General features: G+C 38.7%; 1 protein-coding gene across 1 annotated transcript in view; it reads left to right on the forward strand.

Moving 5' to 3' along the window:
• The first annotated feature begins 16,220 nt into the window (after nt 1-16,220).
• The window catches only part of Plxdc2 (plexin domain containing 2), a 398,667-nt gene continuing 388,562 nt past the window's right edge, over nt 16,221-26,325 (forward strand). The window contains exon 1 of the mRNA XM_041630585.1: nt 16,221-17,145. Within this exon, the coding sequence (XP_041486519.1) occupies nt 17,034-17,145 (112 nt within the window). The 5' untranslated portion in view covers nt 16,221-17,033. The remainder of the gene's footprint in view (nt 17,146-26,325) is intronic.

Consider the following 26,325-nt stretch of genomic DNA (forward strand, 5'->3'; position numbering starts at 1 on the left):
GAATGCAACCTCTAGATGTTTGTGCTTTCTTTGCACACCCCCTGACACCCTAAGAGTCCCTTAGCTCTTACCTTCACACTCAGTCTCCATAGATAAATGTTACCAAAGTAATGGCTGCCCATGTTCTCTGTGTCATGTGCAAACATGTCCTGGTAGGACTTTGGTATCAGTTATTCTTCACACATTACATTCAAAAAAGAGAAACCCTGTCTCGAAAAAACAAACAAACAAACAAGCTAACCCTCAAATCCCAGAAAATGTATTTCTTTAATTTCTATGCTGCATAAACAAAAACTGTATGTTACCTTTTGAAGTTAACCCTATATACAGGAATCATAAAATGCCAGTTAACAAGATCAAGTAAACACAATGCACTTGGAAGCCTGTGCTCAAGGTACAGAATGTAGAGGCTGTAAAGTGACATTGTATGACAGGTGAAGGTTCGCACTGGCTACACGGGGGAGTTCTTTATTTGATTGAAGATCCCAAATACACATAAAATGAAAATTTTAGAAATTCAAGTGATGTTTCCTGTAGAAAACATGGGAAAAGCACAGAAGATAAATGACAAAATGAAGTGAAGTAAAAGGATGACTGGTGCTTAATTAGAGGACTTTATTCTAAAGTGTCACTGGGGTGTTTCTACAGTGATGTAACAGGAAGCAAAAACAGTGAGGAGCTGCAGTGAGTGAAATGATTCCAAATCAACAAGGAGATAAACCTCCCTAGGATGATGTCTGATTCGATCAAGACAACTAGAATTAAATCACAAGTAGAGAGCACATCCAGCTGTAAAACATGTCACATGACATTCCTAAACATGGACAAATGGGTATTGGGTTCTTTAATACTACACGGAATGTTCTAAGTGTCAAAAGATGAATAGACTTTTTTCATACATATGCAAATGACATTTATTAACAGTGTATCAGCATTTATTAAAATTGTTAGATGCTGTAAAAGATTCTAAACCTTTCATTCTCCTCTCTGTGCACAAGATGAACTTTAATTTGTCTATCATTTTATGTATGCTATAGAATAACCTAGCTTAAATTTTTTTCATCTTTTGCTTAATTTTGACAAATAACATGTATTTCAATGAATTAGACTTGATTATATAATATTTATGTTCCACCAAAAAGCACAACAAAACTAAATTGTGAGTACCTAGTCTTGTCAAGCTCAATTGGAATCTGTAGAAAGGTTGTATGTTACTTTTGTTTTTCCCTCAATGTTAGTCTTAATACTATGAGATCAATGTAATTTTGACCTTATTAGTTACTTTTCCAGTGCTATAAAAATACCATGATTACGGCAATTTATTTAAAAAAAAGCATATTATTGGAGGCTTGCTTACAATTTTAAAGGCTGTGTCCATGATCACTGTGATGGAGAAGCATAGCAGCAAACAGGCAGGCATGGCAGTGGAGCAGTAGCTGAGAACTTACATATTTTCCACAAGCTGGAAGAAATGGGAGGAGGCAGAGAGAGGGGGAAAGAGGGGGAGCTTTAGAAACTGCAACGCACACCTCCAAAGACACACCTCCTCCAACAGGGCCACACCTCCTAATCTGTCCCAAAATAGTCCCACCAACTGGGGACCAAGTATTCAAACATATAAGCCCATGGTGCCCATTCTCATCTAAACCACCATAGAGCCTATCCATTTCCCTGAAATATTCTTTATTCTCTTCTCTTCTGTTTTTTGTTAACTAATTGGGTTTGTAGATAGTCCTTCTATGCACACAACTGAATATGTGTGCATTTATTTGCTAATATTTTTTTCTGAAGTAACTATATTGTTATTAGTATCATGAACAACACCAACAAGAAAAATCTATTTAGTCAGTCCTGACAACTCACTCTTGTGTCAGCAAGTCTCCTAACATACAACATGACACATTGCATTTGAATGTTTGCTCCAAGATAAGGAATAAACTTTCACATTTGGGCCTATGGAACACAGAGTCTCAAAACCAAGACTCTGAATCTTCTCCTAAAAGATGCTACCTGTGAAAGGGAGTCCTACACACAATAAGAAAGATGTTTGTGACTTTTCCCATTTCAATGGCGAGAGGTCCAGTAGATTACTTCAACCCAACTCTGTACACTAGTCTGCTAATTTTTTTCCTGGAATAATATGGTTTCTCTAATATTTATGTCACAGGACTAGAAAGAACAAAAATCTGGTTTCAAAATCAGAGATGATTAATTCAGACCTTTAGATCATCAATCAGTATGGCCCCTTATGCAATTTTGAGTTTATTCTGCCATGCTGGTGAAAACAAAGACACAGTTAAGAAGACTTGAGATGACTGTCAGTGACTCTTACCATCTTCATGTGGGTGGGTGGGAACTGCTGCGGCCATCAAGTTTCAGCTGGTTGCATGTGCAGCTTGAGTTTTCACCACACCCATTTCTTGTCTTCTCAAGCCTTTGCATCACATTGGGCAAACAATCCTGTCCCTCCCACACATTTATTTTAATTGTCTTCATCCCCAGGGAGGTTTGTCCTTCAATTCTTAATAGAGCTTGCTGCAGTTGTGATAATTCAGTAGCATTTTATAAATCTAAATGGTGCATAGTTATAATTACATTGATATTAAATTTCCTCCTTAGCATTAAAATTTTGATATTAAACTAACTATGTGATTTTTTTTATTCATTAGCAATCCAAAAGAAAATGAGAGTGGACTGATATTAGGTTTTAATTTTGTTGCTGCTTTTGTTTTGTTTTTAAAATAACAACACTCAAGCAACAAAAGACAAATTTTAGGCACAACTATGAATTTTAAAAGTGACAATGAAAGCCTAACTTAAAACAAATAGTGAAACAAATTACCAAGAATTAGAAAACACTGAATTCTCTTTCAATTTAAGAGTAACTGAATGCAAAATTTGAGCAATAAAGGACATGTCACCAAATATTGCTTTGACTTTTGATATTTATATGAATCTTAATGTTGAAAGTCACTAGAAATTTGTAGGTAGGAGGTGTATGTGTGTGTGTGTGTGCTTGTATTGAAAAAAAAGCAAAGTAATGAGTTTTAAACTATAATTAGTAGTGTATCAATATCTGTTAAAAAGGACAAAACCAGAGTTTTAATTATATAAAAATGCTAATGTTGTATTATAATATAATCATGTATTCTGAGATGTATATTGAATGTTTTTTTATGCTGGCATAAATTTCTATTTCCCCACTTCAATTCTTAATGTACCAAAAATCAGTCATCAACTTTGTTGAAGTGGTAGCAGGAAAGGATATTAGACAAGTGTCTATGGCTGAATGATAAACAATGTATATTATAAAACAATATATAAACTTTATATATTGAAGCATTGCTCAGTATGAAGTTAAGAATTTGGAAGATGGACCACTCAGTAAAGTGCTAACCTCACAAGCATGTGGACCTGAGTTGGGAATCCTAAGTTACATGTAAAGACCTCATGTGGCATGTGCTTTTTATCCCAGGGCTGGGGAGGCATATACATATATACACAAATGATTAAAATTCTGCTATATGCTACAGCATGATTAGACACTAAGAACTAAGAAGCCAGATTCCAAATGACAAGTATTACATGGGTCCTCTCATTTTTGGTCTTTACAATGACAGTCACCTACACAAAATATGGAAACAGAATAGTTGTTACCTGTAACCCTGAGGGAATGGAGGTTGTGTAATGTATGGAGTTTTACTCTGGTTTGTGGGTATGAATGACAGGGCCATCTATATCAATGCTCTTTTTCTCCTGTTTTTTTTTTTTTTGGAAACAGGGGTTCTCTGTGTACTCGCTCTGTAGACCAGGCTGGCCTTGGAAACAGAGATCCCCTGCCTCTGCCTACTGAGTGCTAGGATCAAAGGCATGCACCACTACCACTCAACTGAAATCAATGTTCTTATGGTCACTACACAACATTCCTAAAATGGTTAGGTTGGTAAATTTTATGACCACAAAGAAGCAAGAAGGAGGTAGAGAACCTCAACAGTGTTGTCCATTTTGGATCTGTAGTAGTTTGGTTATAAATGCCCCTCAACAGCTCATATGGTGAGCCTTTACAGTTAGCCATGGTATTTTTGGAGGTATGAGAGACTTTAAGATAGAGGCTACTTGGAAGAAGTTGGACCATGAGACATCGTTTTAGTTCACTCTCTTATTCCTGTTGCTGTGAGAAAAATTACTTTACACTAGCCATATCTGGTATAATATCATTCTTCCTTCCCATGACTGATAAATACCAGGCCAAGTTGAACACAGATAATTAACAAAGGATCTCGGGGGCACTCAGCAATGTTATGAAATTAAACTGAAAAGGATTATGAAGAACCACAGAAGAACAAACTAAGGTCAAAATGAAGTCAGCATTATCATATCTTTTATCTAATATGATTAATCACATTACTGAATCATTTTTGTGAATGTATGTGAATGCATGTGTAAAAGCTCTTTAAGGCGGTTATTTATTTATTTGAAAATTTTGGAATGACCAGATATGCCCTCTATTTACTTACTGAAAGATGCTAATCCATAACATTTTGATGTTTTACAAAGATATTTTCTTCAAAAGTCAAGTTATAACATAAAGTTATTAAATTTAAGTTAACTTATTTGCTAAGATATCTAAGAACTTAAAATTCAACATCTATTATGTAGCTTATTTTTCTTTAAAAAATTAAAAAGTAGCAAGTACCTACTTAAAATAATGCAGAGGGGCTGAGTAGCAGGCGGCAGTCTGATAGTTGTGTGAGAGCAGGGTATTCATAAGATTAATCAGATCAAAGACGGGATACGTTTTGCTGTCATTTATATTAAAAATATAAACCAAACTACACAAGAGCTAGAAGAAAGCCAGCATTTCTTTTTAAATCCCAACACATTTCCTTAAATGCAAATATTATACCCACATAACAGAATTTTCTTCTCCCATATTCCAAAACAAGATACTTAGATATTCACAATATATACATATTTGACCTTATGAAGAAAATTCTTTGAGGTTTACTTATAAATTCCAAATGTGTTTCATGATGATAAACAAGGTGCAAGGATGATTTCCCGAAAACTAAAGGAATAAGAACATCTCAAACTTATCTCTTGTAAAAATATCCAGCAAAACTTACCACATTCATAGTTTGCAGAATTTTGTAGATCAGTCAAAGGCTTATGGAAAATGAAGAAAGGCTCTTGCAGACAGAGAAAAAAAATAGTCAAATCTCAATAAATAGGAAAAATGAAGAGTTTTGCCGCTTTGTCTGCTAGTCCTATTCTCTTTCTCAGTAGCCTTAAAGAATAACAATGAAGCCCTGGTACAGGTTGACAGACACCAGAGATAGCAGAGCAATCTAGAATTCCCTCAAAGATTTCTTCCCAATATCTTGTCCTCGTCTGACCTGTTGGCTTGCACTATGACTTTATTGCTGGTTGCATTATAGCTGCCAGAACTGGAAGCATTATTCCTTTAGTAGCATGTGAGGGAGGTGTTTGTAGTGGTCTTTGTTAGAAATAATTAGTTAAGTATTTAACCTTGTGACTGCCTAGGGAAATTGTAGACCACTAGGCTTCTAAATACCCATGCTAAAAAGCCCAGAACCAGTCTAGCACTGTGCTCATCCAGTAAAGGTATTTCCAGCCTTCCCTGGAAACTGAATTTTGTCCCAGAACCCATGTAAAGGAAGAAGGAGACAACTGACTCACACAGCTGTCCTCTGTCTTTTATGTGCATACGGTGGCATGGACGACCCTCCAACTAAAAAACTTGGGTTTTTTATTGATTTTTATTGAGCAATACATTTTTCCTTTCTCCCCTCCCTGCCTCTCCCCTCCCCTTCAATCCTCCCCCAAGGTCCCCATGCTCCCAATTGACTCAAGAGATCTTCTCTTTTTCTGTTTCCCATGTAGATTAGATCCATGTAGGGTTCTCATTGTTGTCTAGGTTCTCTGGGATTGTGATTTGTAGGCTGGTTTTATTTGCTTTATGTTAAAAATCACCTATGAATGAGTACATGTGATAATTGTTTTTCTGGGTCTGGGTTACCTCACTCAAAATAATGTTTTCTACCTCCATCCATTTTTCCCTCAAAATTCAAGATATCGTTATTTTTTCTCGTGTGTAGTATTCCATTGTGTAAATGTACCACATTTTCCTTATACATTCTTTGTTCGAGGGACATATAGGTTGTTTCCAGGTTCTAGCTATGACAAACAATGCTGCTATACACATAGTTGTTGAGCACATTTCCTTGTGGCACAATTGATCATTTTTTGGCTATATAACCAAAAGTGGTATTACTGGGTATTGAGGAAGGTTGTTTCCTAATTTTCTGAGAAACCACCACACTGCTATCCAAAGGGGCTGTACCAGCTTGCATTCCCACCAGAAATGTAGATGTGTTCTCCTTTTCCCCACAACCTCTCCAACGTAAGTTGTCATCAGTGTTTTTGATCTTGGCCATTCTTACATGTGTAAGATGGAACCTCAGAATTGTTTTGATTTGCATTTCTCTGATGACTAGGGATGTTGAATATTTCCTTAAGTGTCTTTCAGCCATTTTAGATTCCTCTGTTGAGAGTTCTCTGTTTAGAGAGTACTCCATTTTTTTAATTGGATTATGTGTTCTTTTGATGACCAATTTTTTGAGTTCTTTGTATATTTGGAGATCAGCCCTCTGTCTGATGTGGGGTTAGTTAAGATCTTTTCCCACTCTGTAGGCTGTTGTTTTGTCTTGTTGACTGTGTCTTTTGCCCTACAGAAGCTTTTCAGGTTCAGGAGGAGAGAGCAGGGATACAGGAACATAACTAAACATAATAAAGGCAATATATGGAAAACCAACAGCCAACATCAAACTCAATGGAGAGAAACTCCCAATGATTCCACTGAAATCAGGAACAAGACAAGGTTGTCTACTCTCTCCATATCTATTCAATATAGTTCTTGAGGTCCTAGCTAGAGCAATAACACACCAAAAGGATATCAAGGGATACAAATAGGAAAAGAAGTCAAACACTCACTGTTTGCTGATGATATGATAGTTTACATAAGTAATCCCAAAAATTCTACCAAGGAACTCCTACAACTCATAAACACTTTCAGTAATGTAGCAAAATACAATATTAATTGAAAAAAAAAACAGTAACCCTCTTTTACACAGATGATAAAAGGGCTGGGAAAGAAATCAAAGAAACGTCACCTGTCACAATAGCCATAAATAGCATAAAGTATCTCTGAGTAACTCTAACCAAATAAGTGAAAGACTTGTATGACAAAAACTTTAAATCTTTAAAGAAAGAAATTGAAGAAGACACAAGAAAATGGAAAGATCTCTCATGTTCTTGAGTAGGCAGATTTAACATAGTAAAAATAGCAATCTTACCAAAAGCAATCTACAGATGCAATGCAATGCCCATCAAAATCCAGCAAAATTCTCCACAGACCTCGAAAGAACAATGCTCAACTTTATATGGAAAAGCAAAAATCCCAGCATAGCCAAAACAATCCTGTACAATAAAAGAACTTCTGGAGGCATCACAATCCCTGACTTCAAACTCTACTACAGAGCTACAGTACTGAAAACAGCCTTGTATTGGCATAAGAAGAGATAGGAGAACCAATGGAACCGAATTGAAGACTCAGATATTAATCCACACACCTTTTAACACCTGATTTTTGACAAAGAAGCAAAAAGTATCAAATGGAAAAAAGAAAGCATATTTAACAAATGGTGCTGACATAACTGGATATTAACATGTCGAAGAATGAAAAGAGACCTATATCTATTACCATGCCCAAAACTCAAGTCCAAATGGATCAAAGACCTCAACATAAAGCCATCCACACTGAACCTTATAGAAAAGAAAGTGGGAAGTACACTTCAATGCAGTGGCACAGGAAACCACTTCCTAAATATAACCCCAGTAGAGTAGACACTGAGAGAAACAATTAATAAATTGGACCTCCTGAAACTGAAGAAATAAAAAATAAGATGCATAATATAAATATGACATTTACATAAAATAACATATAATGTGTGTAATATACTTAAATATAATTGTATAAATTAGTTATAAGATGATAGAGAAACTCAGGCATTTCCATATTTACAATAAACAATACTGCTCAAATTTCTGTTCAGTAAGATAAATGAAAAGGGTCTCTTCAGACTGAAGTGAAGAAAGAGAAGATAATAACACTAACCCACATTAATAAAAAAGAGTATGAATTAAGATGCTTGCATAAATAAACATCAATTTAGCAGAAGCGTGTTCTGTTTTTCTTCTATGATATTTAAAAGACAGCTATGTATAGCAAAACCTATAAAAATTGTTGATGGCTATACAATGTGCAAATATATGATTCCTGTTAAAAGGAGTACTATGTGATTATACATGAGAAAAATTTTTTACAACACTAGATTTAATTTGGTTTAGTTCAAATTGCATCATTATAAATTAAAATTATAAAGTGACTAGAATAACCACAAGGAAAGCAACTTTGCTTGTAAAATTAAAGAACCAATGAAGACTAAATTGATATTTTGGAAAATTATTCATTAAAGCAAAATAAAACTGATATAGGAACAAGAAGACATATTGAACACAATTTCAAAGCTATAAATGACTAGTCCTCCCTTATAAATAATTACACACCAACCTTTTATAAGGAAGAAGAGACAAAAGTCAGATTCAAGATACACATAGTGAAGGTTAAGGATGGGGAAGATGAGCCTTGTAAAAGAAAGCAAGGGCGACCTGGAGAGCCATTGTTTACAAAACAGATGAGCCCAAACCCAATAGCTCTAAAGAGACAAACATGCAATTGAAAAACAAGAGTTGGAGACTTTAATATCTTACATTCAGGAGTAGATAGAGGAAGTAGATAGAAGATAAAATACAGAAATGTAGCAAAAAAAGAGGAATGGGAATATATCTCAGTGGTAGATCACTTGCCTCACATGCTCAAGTTCCTAGTTTCAACACCAAGAAAAACAACAAAAACACGAGCCAATCATGCTCTGAGGCATAAGCCAGAGAGATAACCAGCCACAGAAAGTTCTGTGCATCTGTTAAATGACAGTGGAGAAGGCTTATCTGGAGCGCACACTGAGCGGTCTCCAGGATAGACATACAGTAGGCAATGAAGCAGGTCTGCATACAACATAAAAGGCAATCTACAGAGTTTCTTCTCTGGGCACAGTGCAGGGAAAATAGAAGTCAATAGCAGAAAAAAAAATACAGGAAATTTACTAAGATGTGGACCGAAAAGAAACTCACGAGAGAAAATAGAAAGATTTTTGCATATTTTGGAGATTAAGAAAAATGAAAGCTCAAGATATCAAAACTTACGAGGTTCAAAGTAAACAGTACTAAAGGTAAATTATGCCAATACGAATACTAATAACAAAAAAAGTTCTAAAGCCGTGCACTAGCTTTTCACAGTTTAAAAAAAAAGCAACTAGGAATAAACATGAATATAATCAAAAGAAGCGAACAGTCAGTGTAAGAAAGAAAATTTAGACAAATTGAGAGTCCTCCGCACATCCGTGCACAAAGGAAAGGCATTGGGAGGTGACAGTGAGGGGATAAACCCCACAGGCCAAGTCTAAAGGCCGCACCCCGTGTTTTAGTCACCCCAGTGTGTGGTGTTTCGTTCGGGTGGACTCAGAAAACTTACCCACTAATCGTTAGACGTCCAGAGAGGAAATTAAGAAAACTTCATTTTTAACAGCATCAAAACCAATAAAATACTCCAGAACAAATAGAAACAGCTAAGTATGTTTCCTACATCTATAACAAAAAATAAAATAACCTGAAATAAAACACTGAAAGAACTGAAGGAGGTCCTGAAGGAAGAGAGAAACACCTTGTATTCATGTCCCGGGAGAACCAATATTGTCAGGACGGCAGTCAGCTTCAAACTGCCTACCGATGCAGAGCTGTCCCCGTGAAGACGCTCATTGCCTTTACTGTATGCACAAACAAGGATCATGTGAAAGAGGACGGGAGTGAGAAAGAAAAAGTAATTGCTGAAGACTGTCCCAAATCGGACTACACACACTTCCTTCAGCACTTATTAACATGCTGCAGTAATCGAAATAGTGTGGCCCTGGATACGAAGGGGCTAGAACTGAGAGGCCGGCAGTAAGTCTGTCTCATGTCAGTTCATTGCCGTTCATGCCCAGATCATGCGGTGGGGAAATCTGTTTTCTCCAACACAGATAAAACTTCTCATGATCCTATGCAAAAAAGAATTTTGACCTCTTCCTTTAAAACTCATTGAAAACTACACACTTCTATAAATGTAAAAGATAAATTTAGGAAATAGCAAAACATGGATGTAAATCTGAATGAGCATAAATTTCTTTGTGTGTGTGTGTGTGTATGTGTTCTATTCTTCATGATTATGTGTGTGTGGTGTGTGTATATGACATGTGTTGGTGCATGCACACATGTGTGTATGCATGTGTGTGTTGATGTAAATCATATAAATGAAAAAGGCCTATCTTCTAGAACACATACTAAACTCGTAACAACAAGGGAAAGATAGTCCAATTTAAAAGGGAAAGACAGACATGGACTACTCTCCACAAAGAATAAACCCATGCCTAGGATGTGAAGGAAAATATGCTCGGCATCATTAGTCATAAGAGAGATGCCAACAAAAACAACAGTAAATTCCACTTCACACCATCTGAGATGCCATCAATTTAAAAGGGGGATTGAAGAATGGCAACATGGATCAGAAACTAAAGTTGTCGTCTACCATGCAAGCCTGGCAACTTGAGGTGAGGTCAGTCCCTGTAACTCAAGCAAAGCAAAAAACAGAATCCATTAAATCTTCCTCTGAGCCGCACACATTCACACCTCCTCACAATCTCCCTACACAATGCACAAAAATAAATAAATAAATAAATAAATAGAGATACAACATGGAGAAATTAAAGCTTTCCCGTGATAATTAGAATGTGAAAAGTTGTCACTACTTGGAAAAGAGTTTGTCATTCACTCACAAAGTTAAATAGGAAACAGCCATAGTGCCCCTAGACCCACACAGATTGTGTAATTCTGAGAACTGTGATCCAAATAATGGATCTATGTAAATGTTATCCAGTCTCCATTCCATGGAATACTATTTTGAAAACAAAAACAAAAATTGGATACATGCATGCTCCATGTAGCTAGACCATGAAAACATTATGCTAAGTGGAAGAATTCATACACAAGTTTATGGATGGTTCTGTTCACAGAATTGGCCAAGACATCTTTCCACAATGACACAGAGACAGTAGATCAGTGTTCTCTAGGACTGAGGTTGGGCAGAGAATACGATTGACTATTAATGGACACTGGGTGATGAAAACCATCTGGAATTCAATTATGGTTTTGGTTCGACCACCTTGGAGTAAATTAAAACCCACTGATTTGTGAATTTTAAGAGGATAACTCTTAAGCTGTGTGAATTAGGCCTCAAAACTTCATAGATATGAAAGTAAAAGGAAAACTTGGAGCAAAGGAAATAAAGATGAAACAAAGAAATCTAGGGTAAGCCTCAGAGCTGGGTTCTGGTAGAGTCTGTACTTGTGTGGCTCAGGGCACACTAGCAGCAAGTGTGCAAAGCCCTGTGACATGGCCTGGCAGTTGAGACTTCCATTAGGGATTCTGTAGGAGTGCAGCTTCCCCTGAGGTGAATGCTCAAGAAACAAGCTTCCTCTACTGCAGATATTTTCCATTAGTTCAGAAGAATTCAGATAACTGAATCAACAGTGATCTCGCAAACTCCTTTCACCTTGTTGTTATTTATGCACTATAAATAAATCTTCAGCATGGCTATTTCATTTTATTTTTTACTTTTTATTGTTTTGATTGAGCTGTACAATCTTGTCCACTCCCCTGTTTTCCTCCCCTCTTCCCTTCTACCCTCTTCTGTGATCCCCACACTTCCAATTTACTCAGGAGAACTTGTCTTTTTCTCCTTTCTATGTAGTTCCATGTATGTCTCTCTTAATGTCTTCTTGGTTGCCTAGGTTCTCCGGGGCTTATTTCATTTTATAACTCACTAAAGTATTTGCCAGGCATTTTCCCCAAAATGTAACGACTAGTTCATTTTTGATTCTAATAATTTTAAATAAGATGCATCTTTCTATTTTGCACTGTTTCTTACCCTATGCTTTAAATAGTGTGGACTAATCCATTTCGATCATTTCCTTATTGCTATTTAATTTCTCATTTTGTACTAATATTTATTGGCCAAATTCTCTTTAAATTGTTAAGATTAAGAAACCTATAAATGTATGTTATGTTAATATATTATTTCACAAAATTGTGCCAAACATAATCATGTTAATTTCATCCAAATAGTAAAGATAATGTGTATATAAGCCTTAGCAGGCAGTGAGTAATTTTCAGCTTCTGGGTTAATTTTTTTAGATGCTTGTTGAATTTAAAATGCTCCATTCATAAAATTTACAGCTTAAAACTATAAAACACAGAAAGCTGAAATACCACCAACTGCACAATAAGTCACGTTGACTTTGAGAGCAGGTCAGCCAAGATGAACAAATGAGTCTTGTAATTGCAGAGCAGAGGTCAAAAAATTGGCCCTATCAAATGAGGAGGAAGAGGAAATGCGGCTGACCTAAGGAGAGGTCGTAGCATAAGACTGCATAAATGCCCACTAGCTGTGTCGCTCCATCAGATAGCAGCTGTAGAACGTTTCAAGAAATGATGCTAAGTGGACACTAATTATTTCCTGAGAATGATTTTAAAGAGCATAATAAATGCAGATAATCCTTAGCCTACAAGGCATCTCAAGTTTTGTTTTGTTTTTAATCCATATGTGTCTGATGTTTTCTTAGGAATTCATTCATTCAAGTTTCAACGTAGGACAGCACTTAGGAAATTGCTAGAATTGGGGGAAGGATGAGAGACCTTATTTAGATATACTCTGAAATATACACATATATTTTTATTGCATGCAGGGCTAGGGATATAGCCCAGTTGATGGGATGCCTTGTGCTGTGTGCATAAAGCCTCGGACCTGATCTATGCAATCGCATAAGCCTGCAGTACCAGAACTCTGGATGCTAGATAGAAGCAGCTGGATCAGAAATTCAAGGCCATGCTCAGCTACTGGGGGAGTTCATGGCCAGCCACAAGAAAACCTTTTTAAAAACAGAAACAAAAGGGAACAATCCTTGCAGGTTAATGGAGATAAGGTGTTTTCAACGGTTTAAAATCTGGAGACATAATACCTCAGGTCTATCTAGTGACTCCTCAAAGGTCTATGCGGACAATGATTCTCATGTAGCATCTTCAAGGAGCAAGTGACCTGAGGATTCTAGGTCTTAGCCCTGAACAAAAACATTTGCACTTTCTAACTCATTTGTACCTTAGGAAACCAGCTGAAAGTTAGCTAGTGGGGAAGAGAGATGGCTGTGTCTTCTCTGTGCTTTTGACAGTTAGCAAAAGACTCCAGGATTACAACACCTCTCTCTTGTCTGTTGAAGATGATGAAACTTTTCCGACAGAGGAAAAGTTTGTTTCTTAGTTTGTCACCATGAAAGTGAAACTCACACTTGTACTGTGGTGAAATATTTGGGACAGGCCCAACAAATGAGGACAAGCGGTTTAGCTCTTTTAATTAGCCAGAGTTATATGTGTAGTCAACTCTTGCCATTCCACTCCAAAAATATTGTGTGCCAAATATTTTCTTTATTTGATATTGCTACAATGTGAAGGCAGAATACATTTTGACAAATATGTTTTGATGGAAATTTAAAGTACCACAGCCTAGATATATTACAGTGATCTCCCTTTTGATTTAGTTCTGGGCAGTATGTCATCAAAGATGCTACTCTCTTAACTCATTTTGAGATTCTTCTATAGCTGTTGGTTAAGGGACAGCAAAACTGAATAACGTTTTTTATTGCATTCTAGGTCCACCAGCTGGTTCTTGCTCAAGTCATTCCCTGCCCTAAAGAGTTCATGGATGCTATCTTAATAGATTTCATTTGTCACAACCTAGGGGAAGTGAACATAGACATGTGCAATTTTGCAAAATAAGATTCATACAAGAATAAGGCATTGTAAGTAAACAGCACTCCTGACAGAGACCAACAGATGCAAACAGATCAAATTACCTTTAAATTGACATTTGTTTCCTTCAGTTTGTAGCAAACAATTCTAACTGGTAAATGTATATTTGAAGCTGCTATCAAGAGGGCAAAGTACGGCCAAGGACAACAAACAATAAAAATAAATACTACCAATCTTCAGAAACAATAAGAGAAAAAATGAAAATGATAGAGGTGGAAGCTTGGTTCTTTTCAGAGAAGTAAAAAACTATTTTTGTTTGGTTTTGTTTTTCATACCGTGAAAGCAGAAGACACAAGACCTAACTCTTTCTGGTCTGGTTGGGTCCCTACAGCCATGGACATTATGAGAACCAGAATTGAGGAAGATTTCTGCCTGGGTTTCCATCCTAGCCTTATACTTGTTTTTTTTTTGTGTGTGTGTGTGTGTCTGTGTTTTGTTTGTTTTTCTAGTGGTGGTGGTAAAGGTGGAAAATGTCAGCTGTTCAAAGTGCAGGAAGCAAAATAACATCATTTAATGTCCAATGAAGTTTCCATTAGATTACACTTTAAAAATTCATGTAAATATTCTCGGTTCTCGAATTGAGACATAATCGAGAACTCAAACACTCTTGCTAGAGCAGAAATAAGAGAATTATAGTTCTGCTTTAAGTGTGGTTGACAGGGGCGAATTCAACCTGAAAAGAAAGCTTAGGTTTGTTAAGCATCTTGGGATAACAAAAGGTGCAGGCGTACTTAAAGGTTCACAAGCATGCTTTATTCTGTAATAGACAAATTATTCTTATTTTAGGAAAAAAGCATATTTTTTAAATGTTTCTCAGGGGAAAGGTAAACTTTCTGTACCAAAATTTACAATTATCTCGGCCCACTCCCAGGAGGTTTTGTGACATCCGTGAAGTCTTTAGAGCCTGAAAAAGCAGACAAGAACATGCTACAGGGCTCATTTGAACCAAGAACACTTTTAAGTGTGTTAATTTAGTTCTCCTTTTGTGTTCAGAAAACACCTCTGTTCTTCAAGCTAGGAGATGATTAAACAAAAATTACTTCCCTTGGCTAATTCTGACCTTTTATGAGCTTCAGTATGAAATCCTCCTGATTCGATGCCTGGAGACCAGAGGCTTAAAGCTTAAGCAAATTGCTCCTTGTGGGATGATCGAAGTCCTAGCCTAGGGAGTGCTCTACAGCATGTACTTTTCATCAAAGATGCGCCTTGTCTCTTTACTTTCTATTTATCCCCCATTAAAAGATGGTTAGCTGTATGCAAAACAAAACAAAAAATTTAAACTGATGAGAGGGCCGGAAGGGGTTAATACTGAAGCAGATCAGCAAGCTGAAAAAACAAAAACAAAGTAGCGAGTGAAAGCCCTTTAAAGCCCCCTAAGGAAATTCAATGGGCCTCCTGTTCCTTTAAACTCTCGCTTTTGCTCCCGCTGACACTTTTACCAAACTGCAGTGGCGGCCGCCGGACCCCGCAGTCCAGAGCCACCTTCCACCACCCTCTGCGCTGGTCTCGCTTAGGAGTGATTTTTGCTGGAATGGGGGTGGGTGGGGATCAATGTTAGTAACCAAAGCGACCCAGGTTTGATTTTTTTTTTTCACACCCTAACGGTTGCCAGACCAGCCCTCTGTTAGGGATGAAATGCTATTAACCCTTTAGCGCCCAGGTCGAACCCAGGAGATTGTGGGCACCCGTTGGGTTCTCATCTCCCAATTGAAGGTTGGCACCCAAAAGCCCGAGGAGCCTGGTGGGTGCAGGCGGCTTTTACTCTGCTACGGAAGGAGCGAGTAAGGCGGGTCGATGGTGTCCAGGCGATCAGGATCTGCCACAGCCCAGCATACCCGTCTTCGGGATCCGGGAGGCTCGTGGGGCCGCAGTGGCCCTCGGACTCCCCCCAGCCAGTCTTCCTGGGCTTCATTTGTGGGAGACTTTTCTGGCGCCCCCGAGAAAAGCTCAGCCATTGGACAGGTCGGTGCGGGCTGCTGGTTTCGGGAGGAGGAAGGTGGGAGAAGCCTAGAGGAGCCAGGGGGGGAGGGAGGAGGGCGGAGGGAGGAGGGAGGAGGGTTCCGCGGCGGATCTGGCAAATGGCAAGCCTCCTACCCTCCCCAAAGTGTAGAGCTGGAGCGCGCGGGGGAGCGCGGCGGCGCCTCTGCCACCAAACTCCTGGGGCTCCGCGGTGTTCGGATCCATCTCTTCCCTAGCCCGCGGAAGCCTCACCAGGCTGCAGCTTCACTTTTTTCTCGTTTTTCTTTTTCTTTAAAAAGCACACCCCTCTCCACCCCCGCCTTCTGATCACCGCAGCCCAGACATCCCCGGGCTCATCTCTCTGGGGCTGCCCATCTCTCCCGCTGCCCGTGACGACGCGCGCCCAACGTTGGGCGAAGCAAAGAAGAAAAACTTGTCGGAGGGGTTTCTCCAGCCTCCACTAACCCGCCCTCTCCCGCGAACCCCAAGCATCCGCCGGAGCCAGTCCTAAGTCTGGGAAAGTTCCTCCGGTGCTCGGCGCCCTCTTGGATTTGCAGGGCACGGGTGCTGGCTGTGGAATTAGATATGTTTTGAACCCAGTGGAGCGCGTCGCGAGCGCTCGGAAGTCACAGTCCTCGGGAGCCCGGGTGGCGCTGCTTGTGAGAATCCGGGAGTTTGCCGGCCCGCCTGCAAGTGACCTTTCCTCCCCGAACTTGGTGGTCCTGTGTCGCCTGAGAGCTGCGAGGTGGCAAGTTGAGGAGAGAGCCCCCGAAGTCCGGAGAGGATTAGGCTGCCCCTCCTTCTCTCGTCGCTGTTCTCTGCTACGGTGAGAGAAAGCCTATCGAAACTGACCAGGACCTCCGGATCCCATCCGAGACCCACCGCAGAGCTCGACCGCTAGCCCGATTCCCACGGAGAGCCCGGAGCCCAGGCGTCAAGGAAAGACTCGCGGGGCAGGGAAGGGAGGTCGAAGCAGCAGCATGGCGAGGTTCCTGAGGGCCGACCTGGCGGCAGCAGGAGTTATGCTACTTTGTCACTTTTTAATCGACCAATTCCAGTTCGCCCAAGGGGAGCCTGGAAATCAAATCACGGGTAAGAAGCACTTTACTCGATTCTTTTTGTGTGCAGATGAAGATCCTTCCGGTGCCCCAGTACCCCTATCCCCAGCCAACACCCACCAATTGCATTGCCCTTTGGAAACTTATCCTAGTTGTTTTTCTGGGAAATGCAGTTCACAACACGGGGAAGAGGGTTGACCAGAGGTGTTGGAGGCCAGGACTTCCCTGAGGCTCTGGTGCTTACTCCACCTGGGCGCCAGGGGGTGGTCCTGTCTGCCCCAAGTAGCCCAAGGAAGCGCCAGTGTACGAGCCAGCTGTGGTGGATACCTCGCCCTGGAGCTTGTTCACCTCAGGTTGTCTCCCTTCTGGTTTCTCTTTCCTTGTAGCTTGGAGAAACTGAGCCTCTGCACCGCACCGACCGCGGAAGGGGTGATGGGGGATGTGATGACAGCCAGGGAAGGCTGGTCTCCCCCTGCCAATAGAAAATGCCTTGCTGCCTCTGATCCCTCCTTCTGCCTATCCCCACTTGCTACCTCGGTGTAGGGTTACAACGTGGGGTGCCTTAGGTGCAGCAGGGATCAGGGACTGACAGGAGGTGGAAAAGATGGGGGCGGGCATGCCTCTGAGGACTAGCCCTGGCCCATTGTCCTCTGCCTCTCAGTTCCACCGACAGGCCCAAACGTGTCAGCGGTTCCTTAGCGTTCCTTTACACTGCCCTGGGAGGAGTCAGAGCCTCCAATTCCTCACATTTGGCCATAACCCTTGCCCTGGTGGCCTTTCTGGCTAGGTGTATGCTAGGGAAAGGTGTTTCAGAGTGAATTGGGACTGGCTAAGCTGCTTGTCGCCCCAGACTACTTTGCCCACTGAGACTCTACAGCTTGTTCCCTATTTCTGCCCATCGGTAAAGAAACCAACAGGCAGTGAAATACCAGGGCAGGAATCTGTGAAGTCCTGTAGACTCCCAGAGCGGTGAGAGCAAAGAACACTTGAACAGAAAAAGAAAAGAAAACGTCGTAGTTAGAGCTATCATTTTTGTTCTATTTTGCTTTGCATGTCTGTGTTTTATTTGAGAGAGTTGCAAACGATTCCTCGGAAAGTGTGCATAGGTACCCAGCTGGCAACCTCGGATGAGTCTTAAAAAGAAGTCAGGGAGGGACACCTGGAGATTCCAGGTGAGGGTAAGGGTTTACAATTATCCAGTATACAATTTTACCACCTTGAAACACATTGGATGGCCCAATCAGTGTGTCTACTGCCAGAGTAAATTTCAACAGAGAAAGTGAATACTTTTTCGCTGCTCCTGTTTGAGATTGGAAAGATGTGTGTATTGGGGAGCAGAGGAGGGGCCATGAAGACAAGCTGAGAATAAAATGAAGACTTCCTGGATTATTCTTGATGGCCTAGGATGGTCCTCATCAATGGACATACGTTCTTAGCCGTTTATAACATCAGCACACTGTATTTCTGTTTATTTTCTTGGTACATTTCATTAGTTGAAAAATTAATAATACTTTTGCTTCTGCAGAAAGCAGCACTTTAAAAGATGCAGTAGTCATCTTTATGAGCATATTTGGAATAAATATATGTAAAATAATTTTGCAAAATGGGTGTATGTGTGCCAAAATACATTCTGGGTTGTTTGTTTAAAAACTTCTTTGGCACTGGGAGTAAATAATGCATTTATAGCAAAAACAAATAAAAGAAAGACTAACAGTTTTTATTTTTGTATTACTGAGGGCAGAAATTACTGACACCCATGTTTGTTTTTCTAAGACTTCAACTGGAGAGTGAAATTCACTGCACTTTAAAACTGACCACCTTATGGAAAGCTTTTGCTTTGGGGAGTATGACATACCTACGTTTACAAGATAAATACGCCAGCATTTTTAAAGGAATTCACTATTTCTGGTGGAACTCTTAGAAACATTGTGCTCATAGGATTGGGGTGGAGGAATGAAGTATCTTGTCAATTCTATAGAGATTTTTATATAAGCTGAAATAACCAAACAGGGTTCTAATGGGGTTTGATGAAATCACCTTGAAGTGATTTTAGCTTACTGAATAAAACAGGGAAAGGTGGTGTCACAGAAGAAAAACAATCTACTTTCTACTGTAAGATGACTGGTCTGAGAGTTAAATATCCAGACAATAATTCAGAAGTTAAAAGTTGGCGTGCAGCACTCGGGGTTTTTGTTACAGACATTTTGGCAAAGGAAACACATCTGATTTCATAACAGGACTTTATTGCGCTGTTTAGTTCTCTAACGCTGTGGTTGATTTTCCTGCCACCAGAGGGCAGAGAAACCACTAATTTCTTCTATTCCTGTTTCTAATATTTCCGTGTTCTAGGTACATGTTGTTCATGTTTAATCTGTCATTTTCTTGTATGTTAGCTGTTCTTTCTCTGCTTGGGTATTTTTGTGTTTCATTTCCAGTGGATTCATCCAATTTAGCTGGTCATATTACTAATTTGTATCATTTGTTGTAAGTTTTCCTGTCGACTTACTGGGGCTAGCTAGAGTTTCTGTTAGCATTGGAATCCAGATTATTGGCCCAACATGTTAATCTCCAGCAATTACTCATAAGTCTCCATAAAATGTTTAACATACAAAACTGAGAAAGATTTCCATTGCTTGAGTTTGCATAAGTTTGGACTGCCACAGAAGGGTGGTCTAGAGTAGGTTTCTCATTCACGGATATCTACATGGAGGCAAAACTAGTATTCCATAACAAACCTGACTTTAGCCACTGTAGGCATACCATTTTTAAGTTGTCCATGTATTAAGAAACGGATGTTACCAAAACCTATTTCGCATCCTTGAGAATGTGCTTGAATGAATTTAGAAATGCAAGATGTGACAAGTTTCTTTTCTGCAAGAATCAAACTGGCTCCTGTAGAGATGTAGCAAACATGAACATTTTTTTTTCTTTCTAAATGTTATCTCCTGTTACAGAAACACTCTCTTTAAGGATAAATGGATTGACCTACAGCTGTGGTCTTGAGATTTAAAGATTTCAGTTTGTTTTCCACTTGTTTTGAAGACCATGACCTTAAGGCCTGAGCCACTGCCCCACCCCGTCACCTTCTGTACTCTTGAATTCTCAGCAAATGTTCCCTGAGTGAGTACCACATGTTCCCACCATCCAGTCATCCCTCTTGTTCTTTTCTCACTAATCCCATCTCCCTCCAGACACATTCTACTTTCTCTTACTAGCTTCTTTCTAATAATACTTCCCTAGAAACGAATGCACTGACTTCTTGCTGCCTCCTTTGAAGCACTTAAAGCACTTTGCCTGTCTCTTGGTTATTTTTGGTTTTTTTCTTTGTACTGCTGCATCTCCATCATATACCCTTTTAGACCAGCCCACTAGTCCCTGCAGTCAGGGTTCGTTGTCAAAATCTTAGGTCCTACTGCAGCATATAACATATAGGCATGTAATAAATACCTGCAGAACTGAATGTAACAGCATAGAGCTGTAGTTCAGGATAGATTACTGACCTGAATACAGCCCTGCGAGACTTTTAAGAATTCGTAAAATAAAATGCTTTCAATCAGTAAAGTGGAAATGGATATTAAAAGATAGCTTTATGGAATAATAGTTTAAAAGCGGAGTATATGATCTAGGTCTACCAATCTTCCTCAGGGCGCTGGCAGATTGCAACTTGCCTAAAGTCTTCTGCTTCTTTTTTACTATTTAAAAATTTTATTTCAGTCTGTTTGTCCTTTGGAGTCTAATTCAGAGATCTACCTGTCTCTACCTCCAGAATCTGAGATCAGCTTCCTTATGCCTTCTTATTTACTAGTAAAACTTTTAAGTTCACTCGCTATTCTCCTGTGTTGCTGGTTTCTGATTGCTTATTCATTCATATTTTTAACTTTCTGTCTTCAAATACAGAATATATAGACATTGCTGTATATATACATGTACTCATATGCATAAACATACATATACAGACATGTATAAAACATATTGTTGTATTTTCAGTGGTACTTAAAACTACCAGATAGCTTTAGTTATTTGGAAAATAGTTTTTGAACTGAGCTGTGCTAAGATCTATGGATGGATTTTCATTGTCCTACCACCCAGTTCCCAAATAACAACATGGAGAATTCTTATTAATTATGACAGCTCTGATGATACCTTAGGTGGTGTGGGAAGTCCTTCTGTACATGTGTTGCTTTTATTAGTTAATTAATAAACTGATTTTGGCTAATGGCTTAACAGAACATCGCCAGGATTGAAAAGATGTAAAGAGAGAGTAAACAGAGTCAGGAAGAAGGAATGTAGTCACTGTCAGAGACAAACATGCTGGAACCTTGACGGTAAGCCACAGCCACTTGGTGATACATAGTTTAATGGAAATAGGTTAATTTAAGGTATAAGAGCTAGGCCAGGCGGTGGTGGCGCACGCCTTTAATCCCAGCACTTGGGAGGCAGAGGCAGGCGGATCTCTGTGAGTTCAAGACCAGCCTGGTCTACAAGAGCTAGTTCCAGGACAGGCTCCAAAACCACAGAGAAACCCTGTCTCAAAACAAACAAACAAACAAAAAAGATATAAGAGCTAGCTAGCAATATGCGTAAGCTATTGGCCAAATAGTATTGCAAATAATATAGTTTCTGAGCAATTATTTCATGGTCTGGACAGCCATGAATGAACAAGCAGCTTTTGACAACACTTGGGCTTGTTTCTAACTAGCTCTTATAACTTATTTTAACCAATTTCTATTAATTTACTTTCTTCTGTGTGGCCCTATCGCCTTTATTCTATACTGCCAATGTTGATTCCTCTCTGTCTGAAGGCAACTCTCTCTGTCTTTGTCATCTTCTTCCCAGCATCCTCTCTAGCCTGAAGATCCTGCCTGGCTGTTGATCACTCATCTTTTTATTACACCAATCTGAGTGACAAATCTTCACAGTATATTCCACATTTTTCTCTTTCTGTCCAAATAAAAAGGAAAGGTTTTAACTATAATATGATGAAACAATAAATAAAAAAAACAATTATTAGGAATAATTGCAATTACAATGTCCAGTCAATCTGCATTTGGCATATTTGGGGGAAATGCTCCATTACTTCTTCTGTCTTGATGCGTTTAAAGCTTTATACCAAATTTAGCTTTTTATCATAACTAAGGAAAACTGTAACTGGGACCATCTAGTTTTCAATTCCATCAAAGACCTCAGAAGGATATAACATTACCTCAGTAAACAGGGAATACAGAGCTAGCAACTGTCAAAAGTAAAAGAAACTACAGAAACAGCTGACAGTCACCCAAGGTTCCTTTGCAATGTTAGGACATTCATCTTAAGCCTACAGGCCTAGAGTATCTGACAAACTTTTATGTGAACCAGTGATTTTTTTAAGGATTGTCTTACCCTGTCTTGGCAAAGTTTTGAAATCAGTTTTCTTTGTGTTCTATAGTATAGTTTGGACATAGACTGTCAGCAGTCAAGGGAAGGGCAATTTTTACAATAAAGAAAGTAATCTTCATATGGAGATTCTTTGATGCCCACTATTTTTTGAAGTAGATTGGTATCTCCAGGAGCAAATGTGTCTTATTGTCAAGAGAAGCCTTAAGTTATTAAAACATTTTAAATGCTATATTCTGTATGTCTTTGAAGCATTTGAGATTACCTGTCTACCTAAATTATATATCTGTATGATCTTGAAAACATACTTAATATGACTATAAGTTTGATAGTTATAGATGACTATTAACCTATGATTATTATCCTAAATAGTTTTTAAAGACTAAATCTTTACATTACATAATTAAATAAGCTACATAGGACATAGGTACAATTCCTTAAACAAGAATAGAAACATGTATACAGTATAACAAAAATAACCTTAAATTTGCATCAATATACAAAAGTCCATACCAATGTAAAATATGACACTAGAAGTTGTTTAAATGTTGAATCAACAATTTACCCTTTTATCTCATCACTTTTATACTTTATCCTTTTTTCCTTTAGAAAGAGATCCTTGAATCTAACTTGGTTGTTTAACTTTCCCTTGATAACAACTTGTAATCAAGCCCCCAAATGATGACAAACATCTATAACCCATCATATGACCAAAAGTCATCTATTCTACCACTTGGGAATATGGGCATTGTGTTCTCTAGAGAGCTTCTTATTGTCTGGGGGTGCTGGGATCTTTAGGACCCTGGGAAATTTGGGATAATGTCAAGTTCTGGTAGCGTTAGCTAAATTAATTCTTGTCCAGTCTCTGTGCAATACAAAAATGCAATGCTTATCTGAGGTCCTTGGCTGGAGTAGTCTGCGAGGCTGGACCATCTCAGCCGCCTTGAAGCTGTTCTAGATACAGAGCTTTGAGGAAACTGCAACAGAGGTACTCTGAGATGCTGGATCACCTGGGCCACCCATTTTGATGGGTGTTTGGTTTCCTTGCTCTCCAAATACAGAAACTTTCAAAGACAATCTACATATCTGTATTAACACAATATGGAAAGAAATATGTGGGGTATACAAGTCAATTAAAGATAACATTTTTTGTTCTATGTTTGAGCAGGTAAAAGGCATTTGTCAACTTTATAAGTCTGTTTGGACTGTGTAATCAAACTATAATATGACTCTCTATTCATGCCATCTCTCATCTCAGAGCTGTTCCCATGCCAAGGGATCAGCTTACATGTCTCCTTTCCTGTAGTCGTTTTTGGCTTCTTCTCCCATGTCTGTAGCCAAGATACTCAGGAGGTCTACCATGGTAAAATCTGATCTCTATTAATCTCAGAGGAGGTCATTGATAGTGTTTCTTCACACCATCTGTGACCTGTATAGGAACCATTAGATTGTTTGGTCTCCTTGCTCTCCAAGTACACAAAATTTCAAAGGTAACATATTTATCTGTATTAACACAATATGGAATCGAATATGTGGGGTGTACAAGTCAGTTAAAGACTGCACTTCAGAAATTCTCTTTGTATGCTTATTTTTTTGGTTTTTAGAGATGGGATTTCTTTGCATAGTTCTAGTTGTCCTAGAAATCACTTTGTAGTTAAGGCGGAGCCTCTAACTCAGAGATCTTCCTGCCTCTGTCTCTTAAGTGCTGGAATTAAAGGCATATGTCACCATTGCCTGGCACAATAATTCTTAACGGTACTTTTTTGAAACTGATTTGCTCATATCTTGTTGATGTATGACTTGTTACTTCTTGGTTACTTTTGGTACTGTGGTTCAAACTCAGGAACTTACACATGCTAGCCAATTGATCTCCCCACTGAGCTACATCTTCAGTTCAAATCTTTACAGTCAAATGTGAGGCTCCAAAAGAATTCAAAGTTGAATTTATGTTTAGCCTTCAGCATATACAGATTTTCTCATCTGGACCTTCTGTATCAACTTACCTTGCCTTCACATTGTGTTTGTCCCTGTGGTTTGTTCCTGTCAAACTACATAATGAAATTTGGTCCCTAAGTAAACAACATTAAAAAGTGGTAGCGCCTTTAAGAATCCTTAGGCATTTCTGAAGATTCAGGTAGTTTCTCAGGGAAGGATTAATTCAAGAACAGGGTGTTGTAACGTGCCCCCAGTCCCTGAGTGTTTACCTCTTTGTCTTAGCTTTCTGTTTCTCCTCTATGTTGTGGTATCATAAGACACGCACTGCAAGAGCTGTGTGCAAATGCTTATGTTGCTCTGTTGGGAGTGTCTAGAATCATAACTGAAACAAACTTTTTTTCTTTTCTAAATTAGCTAGTATCAGGTATTGTTACAGAAACAGAAAATTGACTAAGATATCTTTCCTCACTTAAAATACCATCTTGTATTTTTGGAAAATTGGAAAGAAGCAAATCTTATCAAATTTCCACAGTACATTCAGTAATGAACCAGTAAGCTACTTTTCAGTTTATTCTTAACCTGATGAATTCTAAAGTGTCCTTTCGTTCTGAGCACACCCAACCCCCAGCTTTAATTATCTCTAGAGCTTTCCATTTTGGAAGGTCTTTCTCCACTGAGGTTCATGTAGAGTGCTTTCATTCTGACCCCCATGAAATGAGTCTGATCCACTGAGGAAACCACAGTATACAAGTCTAGCAAGGGTGCTTTCATTAGCACGGTTCTTCCACCATGTATAGTGTCATGTCGTGTATGGTTAGGCCAAATTAACCAACAGAGAAAAGATGTAAATGTAGTAAAGTGCCTCTTTCTGTTTCTCGAAAGACAGTGAAGTTATTTCCCATTTTTTTCTTTGAGTAATTTGTATTTTTCACTCTTTAATGAAAAAGTCAGTATGATCTGGAATGATTATCCAGATTTGTGCATTTTAACAGATTCTGAAAGCTTGTTTGAAATTAGCAAAGCATGTTCTAGGCATGCTTAAAGTCCAGATTTAAATCTTCTTCCAGTGGATCCCCAAGCAGATCTAGAAACAATCGCTCTGCTGTTGTCAGTCTTTCTGTATCTGTTACCATAGCAAGTGTCCATTAATGTTGTCAAGAAAAGACAACAAAAGCAAAGACACAGGGATTCTTAAGATTGGTTTAAAATTTTGTTATTCATTTTATTTCTCACCTACTTTTTTTTTTACTTGTCAAATGAAAAAAAATCCTTAAAATCTTTATAGCTCAGGTTTCATCTCATAAATAATACTAAAGAGTATAGTTGCTTTGTGGATAAATAGAATAAATATCTGGATCTTTAAAGGTGAATTTTCTGCATATTCCTTGAGTATTGTGTGATAGGAAAAGTCTAAAGTAACCTGATATAGTTTCATGAGTATGGTGCATAGATTATTTAGGAAAGGATAGAATATTCTTTATTTGGAATGTGGTGCTCTCAATACGCAATGACAGTTTGGGGGTGGAAATGGTGTGTTTCTGTATGTCTGTATGTCTGTAGAAGTACCCAACTTTGTTCAAAGTTATGATTTGAACAAATAAAAAAACTAATAAAATATTTATTCTCCTGAAGTAGATGTAACGTAGGGAGAATTTGTCTCTTTGAATATAAAATTTCCAGCATGTGCCTGCCTTTTAGGTCTATTGTGGCTGAAGCTTATGCTGAAACCTTGGTATGTTTTGCCCCAATCTCCTCAATGTCAAAACTACCATCATCCCCATAAACCAGTTACTTATTTAGTATGTGCCTTTGTTTGCTGATCTCCTAGCCTACTTGAAGGCATAGTAAGCATATTGGACATGAGACCAGTATTACATGTGCCTTATTTTGAATGTTACTTCTCCAT

This window comes from Microtus oregoni, unplaced genomic scaffold, assembly GCF_018167655.1.
Source record: "Microtus oregoni isolate MIOR12 unplaced genomic scaffold, Mior012 000035F_ref0000213, whole genome shotgun sequence".
NCBI lineage: Eukaryota > Metazoa > Chordata > Mammalia > Rodentia > Cricetidae > Microtus > Microtus oregoni.